The 17,716-nt window shown below is 37.7% G+C and overlaps 1 protein-coding gene across 1 annotated transcript in view; it reads right to left on the reverse strand.

The window, feature by feature from the left end:
- Positions 1 to 1,634: 1,634 nt before the first annotated feature.
- serinc5 (serine incorporator 5) overlaps positions 1,635 to 17,716 on the reverse strand; it is a 49,913-nt gene continuing 33,831 nt past the window's right edge. The window contains exons 7-12 of the mRNA XM_003216295.4: positions 16,658 to 16,753; positions 14,615 to 14,741; positions 13,614 to 13,680; positions 9,121 to 9,160; positions 7,256 to 7,403; positions 1,635 to 6,161 (exon numbers count right to left, since the gene is read on the reverse strand). Coding sequence (XP_003216343.2) covers positions 6,014 to 6,161; positions 7,256 to 7,403; positions 9,121 to 9,160; positions 13,614 to 13,680; positions 14,615 to 14,741; positions 16,658 to 16,753 — 626 coding nt within the window. The 3' untranslated portion in view covers positions 1,635 to 6,013. The remainder of the gene's footprint in view (positions 6,162 to 7,255; positions 7,404 to 9,120; positions 9,161 to 13,613; positions 13,681 to 14,614; positions 14,742 to 16,657; positions 16,754 to 17,716) is intronic.

Here is a 17,716-nt window from a genome sequence, read left to right on the forward strand (position 1 = left end):
CTGTCTGGCCAGACTATTGGGAATATTTGCAACATTGTCCACAGGCTTTCCGTGTGCCACTGAGCACAGGGAAAGGATGAAGGCACCATTATCTTATCTGGACAATGGACTGATCTGAACTGATGTAATCCCATTGTCCATTTTAACCCCAAAGCTAACTCTGGAGTATCCTCCTGTCACCCCAATCTCTTCAAAGGTATAGCATTTTGAGACACGGCCAGCAAACTAACCAGGCATTTATTTTGAAAAACTAAAACGAACTAGTAAAATAGAGAACTGGAGCTCCAGTGGTGTCCCCAAAATAGAGGAACCCCAAGCAACGACAGTAAACTTGCTTCTATAGTTTCACAGTGCGTGGCACCCTTTTGGGGCATCAATCATTGTCAGGCTCAATTGGTTACAAGACAATCAGGCAATTTCACATTATGGTCTGTATCGTCTGCCCTGTAGCCTACTTTTATCTAGTTCATATCAGCAGGAACCCTTTGTCTCAAACCCACCATGTACAAGGCTTGTGCTGACGCCAATGAAGCAGGGGAGGGTACGGCAAGCCTCCGGCTTATCAAGGCCATCTGTGTCTGGTAGGGTGAGTCACAGCTGGGCAAAGCTGGTACAGCTCTGTTAAATCCGTGCTACAGAAAATGTGTGGAAATAGCCAGAAGTTACTTTGAGGTAAGTCTGGGTTTTCTTGCCCACGTAGACATGCCCCAAGACCAAGGGAAAGGGTAGGATATAAATAAAGGTGATAAAAAGGAAGAGGAGGAGGAGAAACCATGTGTACAAATAAATGCATCCCATATACAAATGCACAATATGGAACAACTACTACGGGAAGGAAAAGTTTGCGAATCCTAATTGTAATGCCAGAAATTTCAGTTTTACCACGACAACCTCCATGAATAAAAACCAGACCTTTTCTGAATATCCAATAAGGTTTATATTAACCAATTCTGAAATAAAACAATGTATAAATTAGCAAACAATGAGTATATAGGGGTCAAGGTGGGTGCAAAGCTAATTGAACCCTTGGTTGCATGACTTCAGTTAAAGGGAATAATTAGAATCAGGCACTTGAATAATTAGATGGGTGAATTTGGGAGGCCCCGTTGTAGAAAAGGGTCAGGGCTTGGCTGCAACATACAATTGAATGAAAACACACAATGATCAGAAGACGTCTCGGAGGACCTCAGAAAAGTTGTTGCAGTTTTCAGTCAAGAAGAAATTAAAAAAATTTTCAGGATTCGGAGCTGCATTATCAGAGAGGCAGTCTACTAATGTCTGTGCCTCTTGTTTTTCTACATTTCATCTTTTAGAAATCTTAGCAGCAGTATCTTGGACAGCCTGTTACTGTTTTCTAGTCCTTTACGAAAATTATTTCCCACTGAATGACACCTCCCTGCCTTGTTTGTTGTGATTCTTGCTCCTTGCAGCAATGAAAATGTTGGTCTCCAATAAAAGCCAAATGATATGGATTTTGTAAATTAACGATTTGATTAAATGTATAGATGAGGTGTGGGAATAATGCAGGTTGGACTATGACTTCCACCATTCCTCCCCACTGGCTATGTCTGCAATGGATCATTGCATTCCCATGTTATTTAAATGGCGACATAAATGCATAACAAATGAACAGGTGAAGTTTCAAACAAACAGGAATTTATTGGTTGGTTAAACAATGACATCTATAATACTTTCTCAATATGCAATTACTCCTAGAAAAGAATGCTTTAAAAACATACACTGCTTGTTAATGCAGATTTCTCTCAAAATCTCAACTGAAAACACACATACGCACAATACATATAGAGCTTTAAATTCACTACTAGCTGTAAGACTTAAAACTGAAACCTGTTTCAGCTACAATTCAGAAAAAAATCCACCCATAAGCTTATAAAATACCACATTGTGTATCAAAAGTTTTGTCTTTTTTAAAAAAACGAACAAACGTTAAAAAAACATTTATGTAGACCATTCTATTGTGTATTAATGTTCTAAAACTGATGTGAAAAACACTGTAAATAAAATAGAAAAGGAAGTATTATTCATACTATTAAAGTATTAAAGATTGATACAGTATCTGAAGAGAGAAAAGGGCTGCTTTTTGGGAGACCATGGCTGCACATCTATCAGAAGGATTGATGGGAACCCAACTGAAATGAATGGGAATGGAATGAGCTCTGGGCTCTTGGACAATTGACAATCAATTCAATAGAGTATGAGCAGGGGAACATCCCAAAAAGCTGGGCTCCACACTTTGTTTACATTATTGTCTCAGACATTGCCAAGAAACGTTTTGTAGTTTACATTATGTGGAGTAGAATAAAAATAAGGTTTAATTGCGATCGTACACAGATATCTCATATATTTCCATGATGTTCTTGCTTTGTTAGAGAATTCTTTGGCAAAAGAGGCAGCACTTATGTTGCTACACTCCAAATCCTCAGCTAAACAATTGTTCTAAAGTAGGCATTCTAATGCTGTAAAGGTCTAAAACATAACAATGCACAAGTTTGGCATGTCTTCTTTAAATGATTTATGAACGACAGCCGTTAACACACACTTCAGCTGACTTTAGGGGGCAGGAAAAGCAGTTATGAGACTATTATAAATGTCCAGGTGTTTGACAGTGTACTTAACTAGCCAGATGTAGGAGAGAGTGTACCACATTATGAGCCACATCTGTCAGTAAAGACAGTGGAATTTACAACTTTTAAAAGCCATGTGGCTACATGAATAAGTGAACATACTGATCCTTCCTTATCACACAATAAAAATATCTATGCACACTATATGCAGAAGGCATTTATATTTAAGAATTCTGATGTTTAGATTTTAAAAAATCTAACATATATTACTAAGAAAGGAAAGGGATCAGTAGTTTAAGAAACACTTTAAAAGATTCCCTGGGATTCCCTTTGGCAGGGTCATAACTCAGCACCAGCATTTGATCTCTCTCTCTCTCTCCGACATTTCCAGTTACAATCCACTGCAATCGAGGATTCATTGTGCCCCCGGTGGTGTAATGGGTTAAACCCATTGCACCACCGAAAGATTGGTGGTTTGGATCCAGGGAGCAGAGTGAGATCCCGTCTGTCAGCTCCAGCTTCTCCTGCAGGGACATGAAATAAGCCTCCCACAGGATGGTAAAACATCTGGGCATCTCCTAGGCAACGTCTTTGCAGACAGCCAATTCTATCACACCAGAAACGACTTGCAGTTTTCTCAAGTCGCTCCCGACATGAAAAAAAAAATTACTTCTTTCTCTCCAAAAACAGCAGAATACAAAGGCAAGAGAAGTCTCCAGGGAACAATTCTAGCAAGAACTAGAAATGATAAAGGTCACTTTTAAACAGTAGCACCACTCCCCTTCCTGAGCTTATGCCGGCTTTCTTTGTAAGCACACTCAAAAAGGCAAGACACTGCCCTATTCAAAAAGCCTTCAAGTTCTTCTGAGGAGTATATACTTCCAAGTGTTTCAGAGATTAAAGTTTTCAAGAACATTTAATATTAAGGAACTAAGGAGAGCTAGAATTTCATAGGAACCTAGTAGTCCAACACCCAAAAGTTAATTTAGGCAGCATGAAACAGAAAAGGCTTGCATGGTGCAGCATATATTGATAAATATGCGGTTAGAGGTATTCAAATTCCAAGCCAACGTGAAGAAAAAATGAAGTGTAGTTTTCCAATAGATTTTCAGGAGTGTTCACATGTTTTTTTTCCACTTAAACAAATTAATGAAACATAACATTTTAACCAAGTGTCACGAGCTCTGTTGTAAAAAAGCAACACAGACCCGGGTTTCTGCCTAACACCCTGATTAACTCAAATTGTTCAGTTTCTTATACTAAGCTGCTTAAGGTAGCACTACTCCTTTTAGTCTATTAGCATTAATAAGTACAACTCCATCAAACTGTCGAAATCATTGTGGAGGGGGAAAATATATATTAAGTAAATAAATAAACAGAGTAAGATAAAGCAGCAAAGAGAATATTATCTGTCAGTTCTAGCATTGTTAGAGGAGAACACAAAAACATTCTTCCTTTATTTGATGCTGGACTTCTGCTCACACCAACAGATGGCTGCCCTTTCTAATTAGCAGGAAAGACTAAATGAAAGCTCCTGCTGTGATTAGCACAATACATAACAACCCAGGCATGAGAGCACCATCATATAGGTAGGGAACACCACTCCTAGTAACACACCTTTAAACTATCACACTACTTTTAATGAAAAATGGGACTCTAGACACCACAGCTAACTTTGCTCTCAGTAGAACATTTACGCTGAATGATTGCCAGCCACTTCTTCTGAGCTGAAAGAATGCCATGCAGTAAATATTGCACCAAAATGAGAGCACTGACCTAGCTAATAAGCTGAATGCTAATATCCGAAGCATGCTTTCCTCCAAATCAACAATTAACATTGTCTACAATTCAGTCCTGTCTCGAAAGCATTGAGTAAGGGCCTTACTTTCAGGTGAGTATGCCTAGAACTGCAGCCTTACCATGACTTCAATATTTATGTGTATTCTATTCTATATTCAAATATAGAAGGCTGTTTTTCAAACATTAGTTTTAATCAAAGGTTTTGTAAAAAGAAATTACTCATTCTATCTGGATTATGACTCTAGAGGTTAAACCTTTCCAAAGTTCTGCTTTAGTTCTTATGATGATTGAGTTCTTATGATGACTTTAGTAGGCACAGGAGAGGCAAGATCTAACTGGGAGTAAGAATGGCAAAGTTGAAATTCCCGCCACCTAGGCATTAAAATTACAGGGGTTTTTTCATATAATCTATCTACAATTGCACTTTAAAAGAATTATCCCACAACATGCTCATGCACAAAATCTGGAATCTAAGAAGTGATGGGCCAAATGACTCAACGACCAACCCCGAACCAGGAAAAAAGATGAATATTCCAAAATATTCTTTTAACAGTAAGGTTACTTTGCAATATAAATATTCACTTCTTTTATTAATGATAGATCCAACATTGTGGTAGAGAAACCTGTCCCATCCACTCTTACGTTTCTGGAAAACCAATTCCAGAGGATTTTCCCAGACAGCTGGTTTCAAAAAGGCATTGACTTCCTCCTGATGGTACTGCAATGTAGTCTTCCAGTAGCCATAGTTGGACCCTGCTTTTAGGTAATTTGTTAGATCACAATTTCAAGTAGGTCCCAGACTTATTTAACAACCCTTCCAAAAAAGAAGCTTCTCAAATTTACTAAGACAGACTTACTAATATAGGAAGAATTGAGTTGCTGTGAGTTTTCCGGGCAGAATTCATGCTTTGTTGATTATCAGTTCTACTAAATACATTTTAGTCCCAGAGACGCTCATAATAGCTCTTCATTAATTGCACCAATCTTTACAGTGTTTTACTTCCCAGTCATATTTTCAGGTTCCACATCATGTCACCCATTGATACATAAAGGTGCCTTTCATTATTACCATAAATAAATAGCTCTACACCATAAACTTTTCTTCCATAATCCATCTGCAATAATTTACTATGAGCATCTAATACAGAAAAAATACCCTTGAACTGACGCTATGCCTACCTATGATGTTGTTTTCCTTCCAGTTTTAAGATTCATTTTATAATTCTACACAAGTGTTTGGTTTGTCAGGAAAATCTGGAAAAGCAAGATATCAATGCCAACGAGGACTATTAAATTATAGCATCAGCAAGAGCCAAATGAAGAAAATAGAATAGATTCTCTCACAGGAAGAACACAAAATAGTTGTCCGTAATTTTAAAAATATTTTAACTATTATGGGATATTTAACAGTATTCAAATAATTGAGTTCCATACTGAGGTGACTCTTTTTACTTTAGGATCTCTTAAATCAGGTAATACAAATAAAGGTTTATAAAATAATCCCAAAACATATAAACATACACATTTCATATAAAAGAGGAAGCAACAGCCTAACCATCAATGTTAGGGTGGTTACTACACTTGTTTTCTCCATTCCCTAAACTGCTGGACTTGTAAGAGAAGGAGGTTCACACGGAGTATTCTTTGGTTGGGCAGCAGAAAGGAGCTAGAAGAGTCCACAGGTAGAGAAGGACACACACCCAACAGGAAGCCACTTTAATCCAGAATATGGACCAGGTTCCAGCGAAGAATTTTTCGATTGCAGCACTTTCATAACTAGAATGGTGAAAACAAGTAGATGTTAATAGATTGTATAGAATCATAAACTCCTAAAGATGGAAGAGACCACAAGGGCTATTTAGTTTATCTGCCTGCCATGCAGGTGTATAGAACTAAAGCACTCTGGAAAGATGTCCATGCAATCTTTGTTCTTGTTACACCCTCAAAGAATTTTAAAAGGATAGTGAAGCAGGATTTAGCTTTGTAGAAAACATATTGATTTAGTCTAAGGCTTCTACCAATTTCTTTACACCACCATATGCGTCATCATTCTAGCTAAAACATTCAATTTTTAATTTTCTCAAAAGTATGTTCATTGGGGTTTGATCTCAGGTAAATACACAGGATATTATTGGAGACCTTTCAATCAGGCTCTTCCCTGGAACCTTACATTGGAAAAAGTAATTATACTGGCTACCCTTCAGTCCTCTACAAAGTAAATTTGTTTAATAATGTCAAGTGTTTGTATTAGATATTCAGTAGTGTCACATGACTTCTTTCAAGATCTCTAAGAGGAAAACCGGAAGCAGCCTGGTACTGAGTCAGACCTTTAATCCAACTAGTTCAGTATTATTAATTCTAATTGGCAGTGGCTTTCAGGGGTTTTGGACAGGATCCTTTCTTAATGCTATCATCCCTAGTGTTCCCTGGTGCTTCCCATGCAGGCCCAATGCCAACTAGCTTTCAAAATGAGATAGGTTAGTACATATTCTGATTTTTCTGGGAGTACAAAGGGTCGTATATCTTAGCAATGCAACTAAGGTAATTTGTCATTTGGTGAGACCAACACTCTTTGGTAGAGAAGGCTAAAAACCTTTGAAAACTACAACTCCCATGTTTCCATAGCATCGAGTCATAGCAATTAAAATGGTGTCAAACTTCACTAATTCTAATGTGTAGATGTACTATTAGTCTCACACTACAGTGAAGCAAGCAGAGACTGAAAAAGTCACAAACTGTTTAAGGCTGCCTCTTGGGTTTGTATGTCAGAAAGAAACAGTTAACTGCAAACATCCTGTCTTTCAATAAAAAGCCATTGTGCTTCATCAGCTCAATTTCAGAAGCCTTTCATTTTTGAGAAGAAGACTTACTGGAACCAGTGGGTAACAGTCATCATCACATAAAGAGAAGCTAGGAAGAACACAAAGTGGAAAAATGAGTAGCTGTAGACAGTGCTCTTCTTTTCGTCGTAAACCACTTTCTGGCCTCCCTTTCTGATAGCAGGCTCTTCAGCTTCAGCTGTGTAAAGAAATACACAAAGACAAAGATTAGGATTTGCCTCAGTGTCTTAATTAGTACCACCACACGCTCACTTTCATAATGTTAACCATCAGAATGTCAGATCAAGAAGCAACATTTCTCTTTAAGATAGTACTGAGATGACTGCTTTTGAGAAGTACTTTGTTGTATACGTTCAAGTCATTCCTGACTTATGGTGACACTAACACATTCCCGTCAATGGGTTTTCTTGGCAGAATTTGTTCAGAGACAATTTGTCCTTGCTTTCCTCTAAGGGTGAGAGAGGGACCTGCCCCCAAGTTCACCCTGTTGGTTTCAATGACCAAGCAGGGATTCGAACCCTGGTCTTAGTCAACTCAAACCACTACACTATGCTGACTTGCTGAAATCTAAATCAATTAGACTTAATATATGCATTCTTAAAAAGACATAAACATGTGAAATGGCCTATTTATTGTGGATAAAGAAGCTTTCCAACAGTTCCTAAACTCACAGCAGCTGAATGGATTTGGACTTTCTTCTGCCCTGACACCTGTTTTTTTTACAAGGTTTTTGTGTAAGTCAAGCTGCAGGAACCAGAATCTTCTCCCCTTTCTTTCCCACCATCAAATATCTGACAGAGAGAGAGAGAAAAACTGGGGAAAACCTGAGAAAAACTCAGCATTGGATGTGTATCTAGCTCCCTTTTCCCCAAGATATGCAGATGCAAGTATTCAAAAAAAATATTTCAAAACATCCCACCAAATCTGAAAAACTTCTGGTCCCATTTCAGAAAAAAGGAGACTTGAACTGTATAGCGTCTTTGCAAAGGCCTTCATTTCTCTCAACAGCAGAAAAATCTACAACAAAACTGTTTAAGATGGCAGTGACACACTCTAATCGCCCTGCTCACCCACTCAGTATCAGCTCTGGGCAAATAAAAAAACTTAAGAGTAGAACAACAACAGGCGAGCAAAACAGCAATATACACAATGGAAGTTCCAACAAAAGTTCAATTACTATTAATTCTAGGGGAAAATATACCACAGAAATAGATGGCAGGAAAACTTAGACATGAGCCATTTTCCATCCACAGACATGTTGTTTTAGCTGTACCTATAATTATCAAGCCTGTGGTAATAATTTCTATTTTAGGTTACGTGTCCCTGGTGTGATTGTATATTTTCCATAGAAAGCACAGCAACCTAAAATAGAAAACCATTACAGCTGTGCTTTGAGAAAGTGCAACTGAAGTCAAGAGAAACTGTTATACAATATCTGTGCAATTTTGGTATTAAGAATGTTTACATGTTTTTGAGGGAGTCTGACAGTATTGCTATATACTATTGGATTTGCATTAAAGACACGATTTACAAGGCAAATGATACCCCTACTTCTAGCTATGGGGATTTAGTTGTTGCAGAAAATTCTCAAAGTAAATCTCAGTAGAAATAACTCAGCTGCTTCCTTCTCAACATTTTCCATCAGTGAAGAGAAGAAATGGAGGCTATCCATCCCAGCAGATGGGGGTATGAACAGCCTGCCAATGAGTAATGAGAACTACAAATATGAAATTTAAGGAAGTAAAAAGAAGACTTTTCAATATTACACCAAACATTCAAATCAAAACATGTACGCATAAATGTAGCATATGGTCAACAGGAAAAAAAATCCCAACGTTTTCTAAATATTGTGAATTTGCATGATATTTAAATTGCGTAAGGGAATGGATCCTTACCATCTTCATCTGGAGCACAGCAAAAGCAGCAGCGAGCTATCTAAAGAACAAATAAACAAAAATGATTAATTTGCCAGGTAAGAAATTGACACAATAACATTGATATTTTTAAAGTTAATTTTGCCTAATTTTCAACATACCAAGAGACTAATACTAGAATATTTTGGAGGTTAAACTAAACTTCAGAAATCATTGCTAGATAATAAGCACAACCTAATGACAGAATACAGATTTTCAAAGCACAAGAGTATATTGCGCTTAAAAGTGATCAAAATTTTTAGATTCTTCCCGATAAACAGTAAACAGTAAATTACAAATGCATTTAGAAATTTTAGTTAAGATATTACAATAACATGGTGACATTTTATAAATGTTCATTACCAATTAATTTTTGTTGGCAACAAATGGATTTTCTTTTATTTGCATTGGCCTATATTAATATAAAAGATCTCTAAGGTGGAGCCTCCAGTGGCGCAGCAGGTTAAACCACTGAGCTGCTGAACTTGCTGACCGAAAGGTTAGTGGTTCAAATCTGGGGAGCAAGGTGGGCTCCCACTGTTAACCCCAGCTTCTGCCAACCTAGCAGTTCAAAAACCTGCAAATGTGAGTAGATCATTAGGAACCGCTCCGGTGGGAAGTTAATGGCGCTCCATGCAGTCATGCTGGCCACTTGACCTTGGAGGTGTCTACAGACAACACCAGCTCTTTGGCCTAGAAATGGAGATGAGCACCAACCCTCAGAGTCAGACGCGACTAGACTTAATGTCAGGGGAAAAATTACCTTTACTATCTCTAAGAGATGTAGTTGAACATGATCATAGATTCTGTCAAAAGCAAAGTATTTTCAATGCCTTTTATGGATTCAGAATAGTCAGTTCTTTGCATGGTTTGGCTTAGCTATTCCTTTACGTTGTAAAATTTCAAAATAAAAAGGGATTGTGCTGTAATTATATAAACGTTAAAACAGTAAAGCCTAAAACATGTCTCTTACAAGAGCCTCAAATCTTGCACATTCTTGAGATAAGCTATTAGCGATGCTGGCAGGCATGTAAACAGCCCTCCTTAACATGGGTAACAGTCTTTAGTTTGGATGCAAGAAAGTCTCCCTACGTAATAAATACAGCTAGAGAATTATGTTTACATTTCTAATCAGAAGACAAAAGGCCCTCTATTGCAGGAAAGAATGAGACACACAATTAGTTGCCTGCTGCTAGCCCTTTCTTTATGTTCCCATGCAGTTTTTCTTGTAGTGCTCTTTAAGAGCAAATGATCTAAAAGTAATTCTATTATGCTACACTATAGTGCAGGAGTTTGGAGCTCTCTAGTGCAACAAGGAATGCCTCCTCAGACAGAATCCATCTGTGTTGTCTTTTTCACAGCAAAAGGAGAATCAACAAACTAAGGGGCCTTCCTGACCTTGCTGTTTGTTCAGAGACAGGGATGCAAAATCACATGCCCAGTAGCATTGACTGCCGCTAGTCCAAATGAACTAGGTCAAAACTGGCAGCCGAGCAACGGCAAGCCCTGAGCCAGATACACTTGTGCCAAAGCCCCACACTGTGAAGTGCTGCTTCTTTGAAGCACTTCCTTGGCTGGCAACTTGCTATATAGCAGCTGGAGACGATGCCATCTGGAACTCCCTTAAGTTGCAATGATTTCAGATCTTCTATTAGTGCAACCAATTTGGCATCCAGACACATACTAAAAACAAAACCTTTGCCTGTACTAGCATTTTTTAAAATTATGGAGGTACTAGAAATATTAGACTTGCGATGGAAACCTATGAGACACCATGTAAACAACGAAAGACACCATGTAAGCAGTGTTTAAGATTTATTTGCTGTATTGGAAACTAATGTAGCTTGTTTTAATAGTTATCCTTCTGTGTATAACTAAGCCTGGCGCTATCCCAATGTGTTTGACAGTGTGCCCCAGGACTGGAGTGTTTGGACATATAACAGAATGCCCAAAGTTGGTTATAACAGCTGCATGCAGGCTACAGTTTTTGTAAGGCTTCCAGAGTTCATTATCAGTGATTTATTAGGTGAAAAGTATAAGCAGTGAAGCCTAAAACCTGACAACATCTTGCAGGGAAAAGATGAATAAGTTGTAAGTTCTTCAAAGTGGTTGAAACAGAAAAAGGACACTCAGAAAGCTAACACTTGATCATGTTTTTGAAGACATACTGAGATAATTGGTACATGACAATTCTTTTATATGTTAACTAGCTGTGCCCGGCCACGCGTTGCTGTGGCGAAGTATGGTGGTATGGGAAATAAAGTATTGAGGAATTGGTGGTAGTTAAGGTCAAGGGTAAAGGTTTTCCCCAGACATTAAGTCCAGTCGTGTCTTACTCTGGAGGTTGGTGCTCATCTCCACTTCTAAGCCGAAGAGCCGGCGTTGTCCGTAGACTCCTCCAAGGTCATGTGGGATGACTACATGGAGCGGCGTTACCTTCCTGCCTGAGCAGTACCTATTGATGCACTCACATTTGCATGTTTTCGAAATTCTGGGTTGGCAGAAGCTGGAGCTAACAGTGGGGGCTCTCTCCGCTCCCCCAATTCAAACCTGTGGCCTTTCAGTCCAGAAGTTCAGCAGTTCAGCGCTTTAACACGCTGCGCCATCAGGGGATATTATTTCCTAAAGGTTGTGAATATACAATATTTCTGATTGGTTTTTTTTGTTTGTTGGAGGCAAGTATGAATGCTGCAATTAGGAAAAATGATTAGGATGTAATGGCCTTGCAGCTTTAAAGCCTTGCTGTTTCCTCCCTGAGTGAATTTTTTGTTGGGAGGTGTTAGCTGGCCCTGATTGTTTCCTGTCTGGAATTCCCTTGTTTTCAGAGTGGTGTTGTTTGCAATATTTTATGTGCTTCTACTGTCTGTGGCCCTGAGAAAACAGAGGATTTTCCAGACTTTGATGATGGGAATACTTTGTTGGGAGGTGTTAGCTGGCCCTGATTGTTTCCTGTCTGGAATACCCTTGTTTTCAGAGTGATGTTGTTTGCGATATTTTATGTGCTTCTACTGTCTGTGGCCCTGAGAAAACAGGATTTGCCAGACTTTGATGATGGGAATACTTTGTTGGGAGGTGTTAGCTGGCCCTGATTGTTTCCTGTGTGGAATTCCCCTGTTTATTTACTATCCTGGTTTTAGAGATTATATTGTTCTGCATTATTCTATCCCAGTAATTATTTCATATTAAAGAAGAATCTCACTTATCCAACATTCGCTTATACAATGTTCTGGATTATCCAACGCAGTCTGCCTTTTCATAATCAATGTTTTTGTAGTCAGTGTTTTAAATTCATTGTGATATTTTAGTGGTAAATTTGTAAATACAGTACAGTAGAGTCTCACTTATCCAACATAAACAGGCCGGCAGAACGTTGGATAAGCGAATATGTTGGATAATGAGGAATTAAGGATAACCCTATTAAACATCAAATTAAGTTATGATTTTACAAATTAAGCACCAAAACATCATGTTAGACAACAAATTTGTCAGAAAAAGTAGTTCAGTACACAGTAATGCTATATAGTAATTACTGTATTTATGAATTTAGCACCAAAATATCACGATATATTGAAAGCATTGACTACAAAAATGCGTTGGATAATCCAGAACGTTGGATAAGCGAGTGTTGGATAAGTGAGACTCTACTGTAAATACTACATAGCATTACTGCGCATGGAACTACTTTTTCTGTCAAATTTGTTGTATAATATGATGTTTTGGTGCTTAATTTGTATAACGATTACCTAATTTGATGTTTAATTGGCTTTTCCTGAATCCCTTCTTATTATCCAACATATTCACTTATCCTGCCGGCCTGTTTACGTTGGATAAGTGAGACTCTACTGTATATTTCTAATCTTATATTATCTGCTCAGAACTGGATTATCTGAGGCCCCTTCTTCACAGCTGTATAAAATGCACACTGAAGTGGATTATATGGTAGTGCGGAGTCAAGATAATCCAGTGCAAAGCAGATAATATAAGATTCTAAATGGGTTATATAGCTGTTTGGAAGGGCCTTGAGTCTACACTGCCATATAATCCAGTACAAATTAGATAATCTGTGGAAGAAGTCTAAGTGAGGTCTAAATCTGCCTGTCCCCTAACTGAAACCTGGCTGTCCCTTGGTTGCTAGGCAACCAAGTGGGCAGAGATTAGCCCTCTAAACTGGCAGCAATTGGATAAAAAAAATTATTGCTCTCCCTCTAATTAGGACTTTATTTTTCTTTTCTTTTTGTTGTATCAACCTTGAGGCGTGGATGATGGGTTGTGTTGTCAAATTTTGAGGTTGGGGGGCCTGTACTTTTGTTGTTTTGTGAATTGCTGTGATGCCATCACTCTTTTATATATATAGATTTACTGACAAATAAATAGAAAGAAAGAAGTGGATATGCAGATGAGGGGACTTCACCAAAGAGAATCTACACATCTTTAAAGCAGCCAATGCTAAAGTACAAAGGGAAATGTTGGCTTACTTCAGTTTCGGGTGTTGCATATATACCCCGCAGTGCTTCAGAGCTTGAGCGTGTCGTTGAGGTCAAGCTAGAAACAAACAGGAAATTCATCAGTGGGAATGGATCATTCTTTGATGCTCTTTTGTTCAAGACACATTTATCTAACATTAGAATATGTCTTATTTTTGTAAGATATTGGTCCCAAATGAATTAAGAAGAACAGAGGCAACCATAAAGTTCTAAAATAAATTCAGATATTTACATAATCAAGCTTCTGCTAAATCAGCATTACCCAAATCACCCGGAAAGAAACATTGTCAAATTCTAATATGTTTTCCAGTGCATGTAGGTAATTTGTATGAATGCTGTGGCTGAAACAAATGTGTCAAGTAATGACTATATAAAGGAATGCTGCTTTCTTTACTAAGCTATATTGCAGGGTTATGTTGGTGGGAATAATTAAGCTTTGGCATTGTGTTAAAAGGGGATGGGCATCGTGGGAAGCCGAGACCCCAGGAGGGATGTCTTGGGTTTCAATGCTTCAGGTTTTCCACTTCTGTTGATAGACATCCACAATTGTATAGGCTTTGTATCACTTTCCAGCCATTTTTCTCTCTCTTTGAAAAAAAAGCTGTATTAATATTAGGAAAAATAAACAACACTCTTACAAATAGCCATTATGTGGAATGTTGTGCTTATCTCTGTGAAAATATGACTTGTAAGTTCCTCTTACCTGACTGAAATTAAACCATACTAATAGTGTACCACCAGTAGTTTGGTGTGCTACCACTGCACTGATGCCAAAATTCAGGTAGGAACTCCTTCCTTTACTGGTTTTTCATATAGCAACCAGTCACATAAACCATTAAAGATGAATGTGACTCTATATTTAAATTTTAGCAAGAGTTATGCTACTATGGAATTGTATTGAAATTACTGTCCTTTAAAAGAAGACTGGTGTCACTGTTGGTATTATACTTAACTAATTACAGACCACATTACGAATGCGACTTGGGACATACCAAGAATATAAAATACACAGGAAAAGGATGGTAGTTCCCAGCCCAGTCACCAAGTTTTCATCTGTTTGCAGTCCATGGTTGAATTCCGGTACACAGATTGTGATGTTGTTCTGATTCTCATCTAGGACTTTTAAAAACAAAACAAAAAATCAATACACAATCACCATGGCCTATTTTACATTTCAATTATGATTTGGAGTGTGATCCAACATTTCATGAGTAGAGTTATGCTTGAGAAAGGGGAATATTCCCTCCATTCTTCCCTTCTGTAGCCCCCTCAACACCCTCGTGCTTCAAAATAGTTTTCAATGAGACCCAAACAGCTGTAAGTGGAAGGAATCCTTTTATGCACTAGCTGCACTTCTAGCAGCGTATTACATGGCTGTCTTATCACACTGAAACTAAAAAAACAAAAAAACAAGTCTGTGTCATACTTTGTTTAAATAATAGAAGTCATAATTGAATTTACTTTTTTCCTCTTTGAATGATTTGCATCATTGATACATCCCAAGAACAAATCAAACCTAAACAAAAACATTTCTCTCTCTTTAGAACTAAGCTTTCAGCATTAGCACCATTTTTTTTAAACTTGATTTTTAATTTTATTTAATAGTTTTCTTTGGAATGAAGAATTAGACCTAATTCCAAACATTACTGGGCAGGCATTGCAGTAGCTACTGAAAAACAGAAACAGGTAGATTCCAAAAAATACAAGACACTTCCCATGTAATTCAGCCAAGTTCAACCATACCAAGGTTAACATTTGGAAAGTGTAAGTGGAGAGATGTGTTCATGCAAAATTCAGCAAAAGCATATGTTCTGGGTATACCAGACACCACTATGGTTTTTTAAAAAAGGCTAAGGCCTAAATAGTTCAGCTATTTGTTGGTGTTATAATTCACCTAATGCTTCTTTCAAGCATATGATCTGTTTATGTTCAGTTGTGGCTTCCTTTGAAAGGGAAGTTCTCCATTTTGCCAACTTTATAATGAGGCAATTTTTGAAACTTTACAAAGGTGAATGTCATACCTAACTATTTACTGATTTTTTTGGAAATTAGCAACTTTTAGCATAAATGTATCCATCAGTTGGTTAAGACTAACACTGTGACACAAGAAAGTGGACTGAGGCACTCACAATCTTTTCCACGTCTGAGTACATGGCATACAAATGTCACATGATGTAAGGATCTCTATTTGGATATCCTGTTGCCTTTTATTGAAGTTTCTGCATTATGTATGTATTTTCATTATATTACTTCCAGCTTTTCTTACTCTGCCATAGCCTGTATAGCCAATCTATTACCATGTTTTTCAGTAAATAAATATTAAATAAAAAAGAAATCATGTAGCAAACTGGTTCAAATAACAATTCCAGTGGTTACTGTGCAATGAAATTGACAGATAAATCAAGATCTAGAGAAGAATTTATGCAAGTGCTATTTCTCCTGCTACTGTTTATGTTTTTCTAAAGAAATACTGCTATATTTACAAACAATGACCTCAGGAACAACACTGATTCCAACTGACTATTACAATTCCATCAGTGTATGTGTATACCTAATTCCCAAATAGCATTAACATATTTTGCTCCCAAGCTTGGAATAACAAAGGAACCTCCTTGCCAAATTTGGAAGGTGGGGCCCACGCTGCTGGGGAAGTTGTGGGTGCGATTCTGGGGTGTGTGTGTATGAATTTTAAACATAATTTTAATTGTATTGATTATATTTCAACTATATTTTAATGTATATCCATGACAGAAATATTTAATTTTGGTAACTGCTTTTAATTTTTGTATTTGCTGTTTTTAAATTTATTGGGTTGTATCATGTAATTGTAAGCTTGAGTCTCTATGAGAAGAAAGGCAGGGAAGAAATAAAGTAAGTAAATTATTTGACAGAGGCATAAAATCCCTCATGTATGAATTTCTAGCAGTAAAAATATGACAATAACAAAACAAGTAACAATTGCTTTCCCTTTCCTGACAAAGAAAGTGTCAGCCTCATATGCCTAATGGCTCTGTGCAATCCCTGATTAAACTTACTAGTTTCTGGAGGTTTGCTTGAAAGTGATGAGAAGGTAAGATACATGACATAACAGCTGATGATGCCCGACTGCAGTAAGCCAGAATGTGGCTGACCTACATATTAAAAGGAAAACAAAGTTAATCACAATGAGTTCTCAGGAAGGTGTTTTTTGGAGGGTTGCGTGGGAGTTTTTTTTTTTTTTTGTTTACAAAATATTCAGTGAACCCGATTGTAAGATTCCTACTTTCAAGAAGAAATATAATTGGCCCTCTACATTCATGGATTAAACTTTCAGATGTGATAATTTAGTTGCCTCTGCTGTTGCCCTATACCAATTTTAGTAGGGAATTGAGGTGGATGGAGCCATGATGCCACTGCCGCCGCTTCTGCCTGCTACACGCCTCCACTTCTAGGATGGGCAAGCATGGTGTACATGGGTTCATGCCTCAAGGCTATGTCCACGACATGCAACTGCTAGGGGCACTATGGGCTGGGCCACAAGGTAAAGCTTCTAAGTCCCTATTAAAAATTGCTTTGGGCAGCTGCAGAGCTAGCATTAAATGTAGCGTTTTAAATATAATATGGGAATATTGATAGTTTATCCACTTTCAACTGAGTCCTAATTTCTGCAAATCTGGAGGGCTTGGTCTAGTTCTCCTACAAGATAATATTTTCAATCAGACTACAAGGACCTTTGGATTCAACCAACTATTTATGAAAACCCCAAAGTTTATAGCAAATAAAAACCTTAAGTAAAAACAGTATAATTTACATTCTTGGTGCACTGTTACTTGAAAAATGGGCTTAAATTATCTGAACATAATTCCATCTCAGAATTATTGATCTTTATCAAAGGTTCAAATGGATAAACAAGTATTAATGGAGGTAAACAGCCAGTGCTAGATTTAGGACCAATGAGGCCCTGTGCTAGTTAGCTTATGAGGTCCCTTCCTTGGGCCATGGAGGAGGTAGGACCGGTAGGCCTACACTGCCTGCTTTGTGGCACACTCCCATAGACTATCGACTTTATCATTATGCCTAGAATCGTTCTGAAACAGAATGCCTTCAAATTTAGA

Source organism: Anolis carolinensis, chromosome 2 (assembly GCF_035594765.1).
Source record: "Anolis carolinensis isolate JA03-04 chromosome 2, rAnoCar3.1.pri, whole genome shotgun sequence".
Classification (NCBI taxonomy): Eukaryota; Metazoa; Chordata; class Lepidosauria; order Squamata; family Dactyloidae; genus Anolis; species Anolis carolinensis.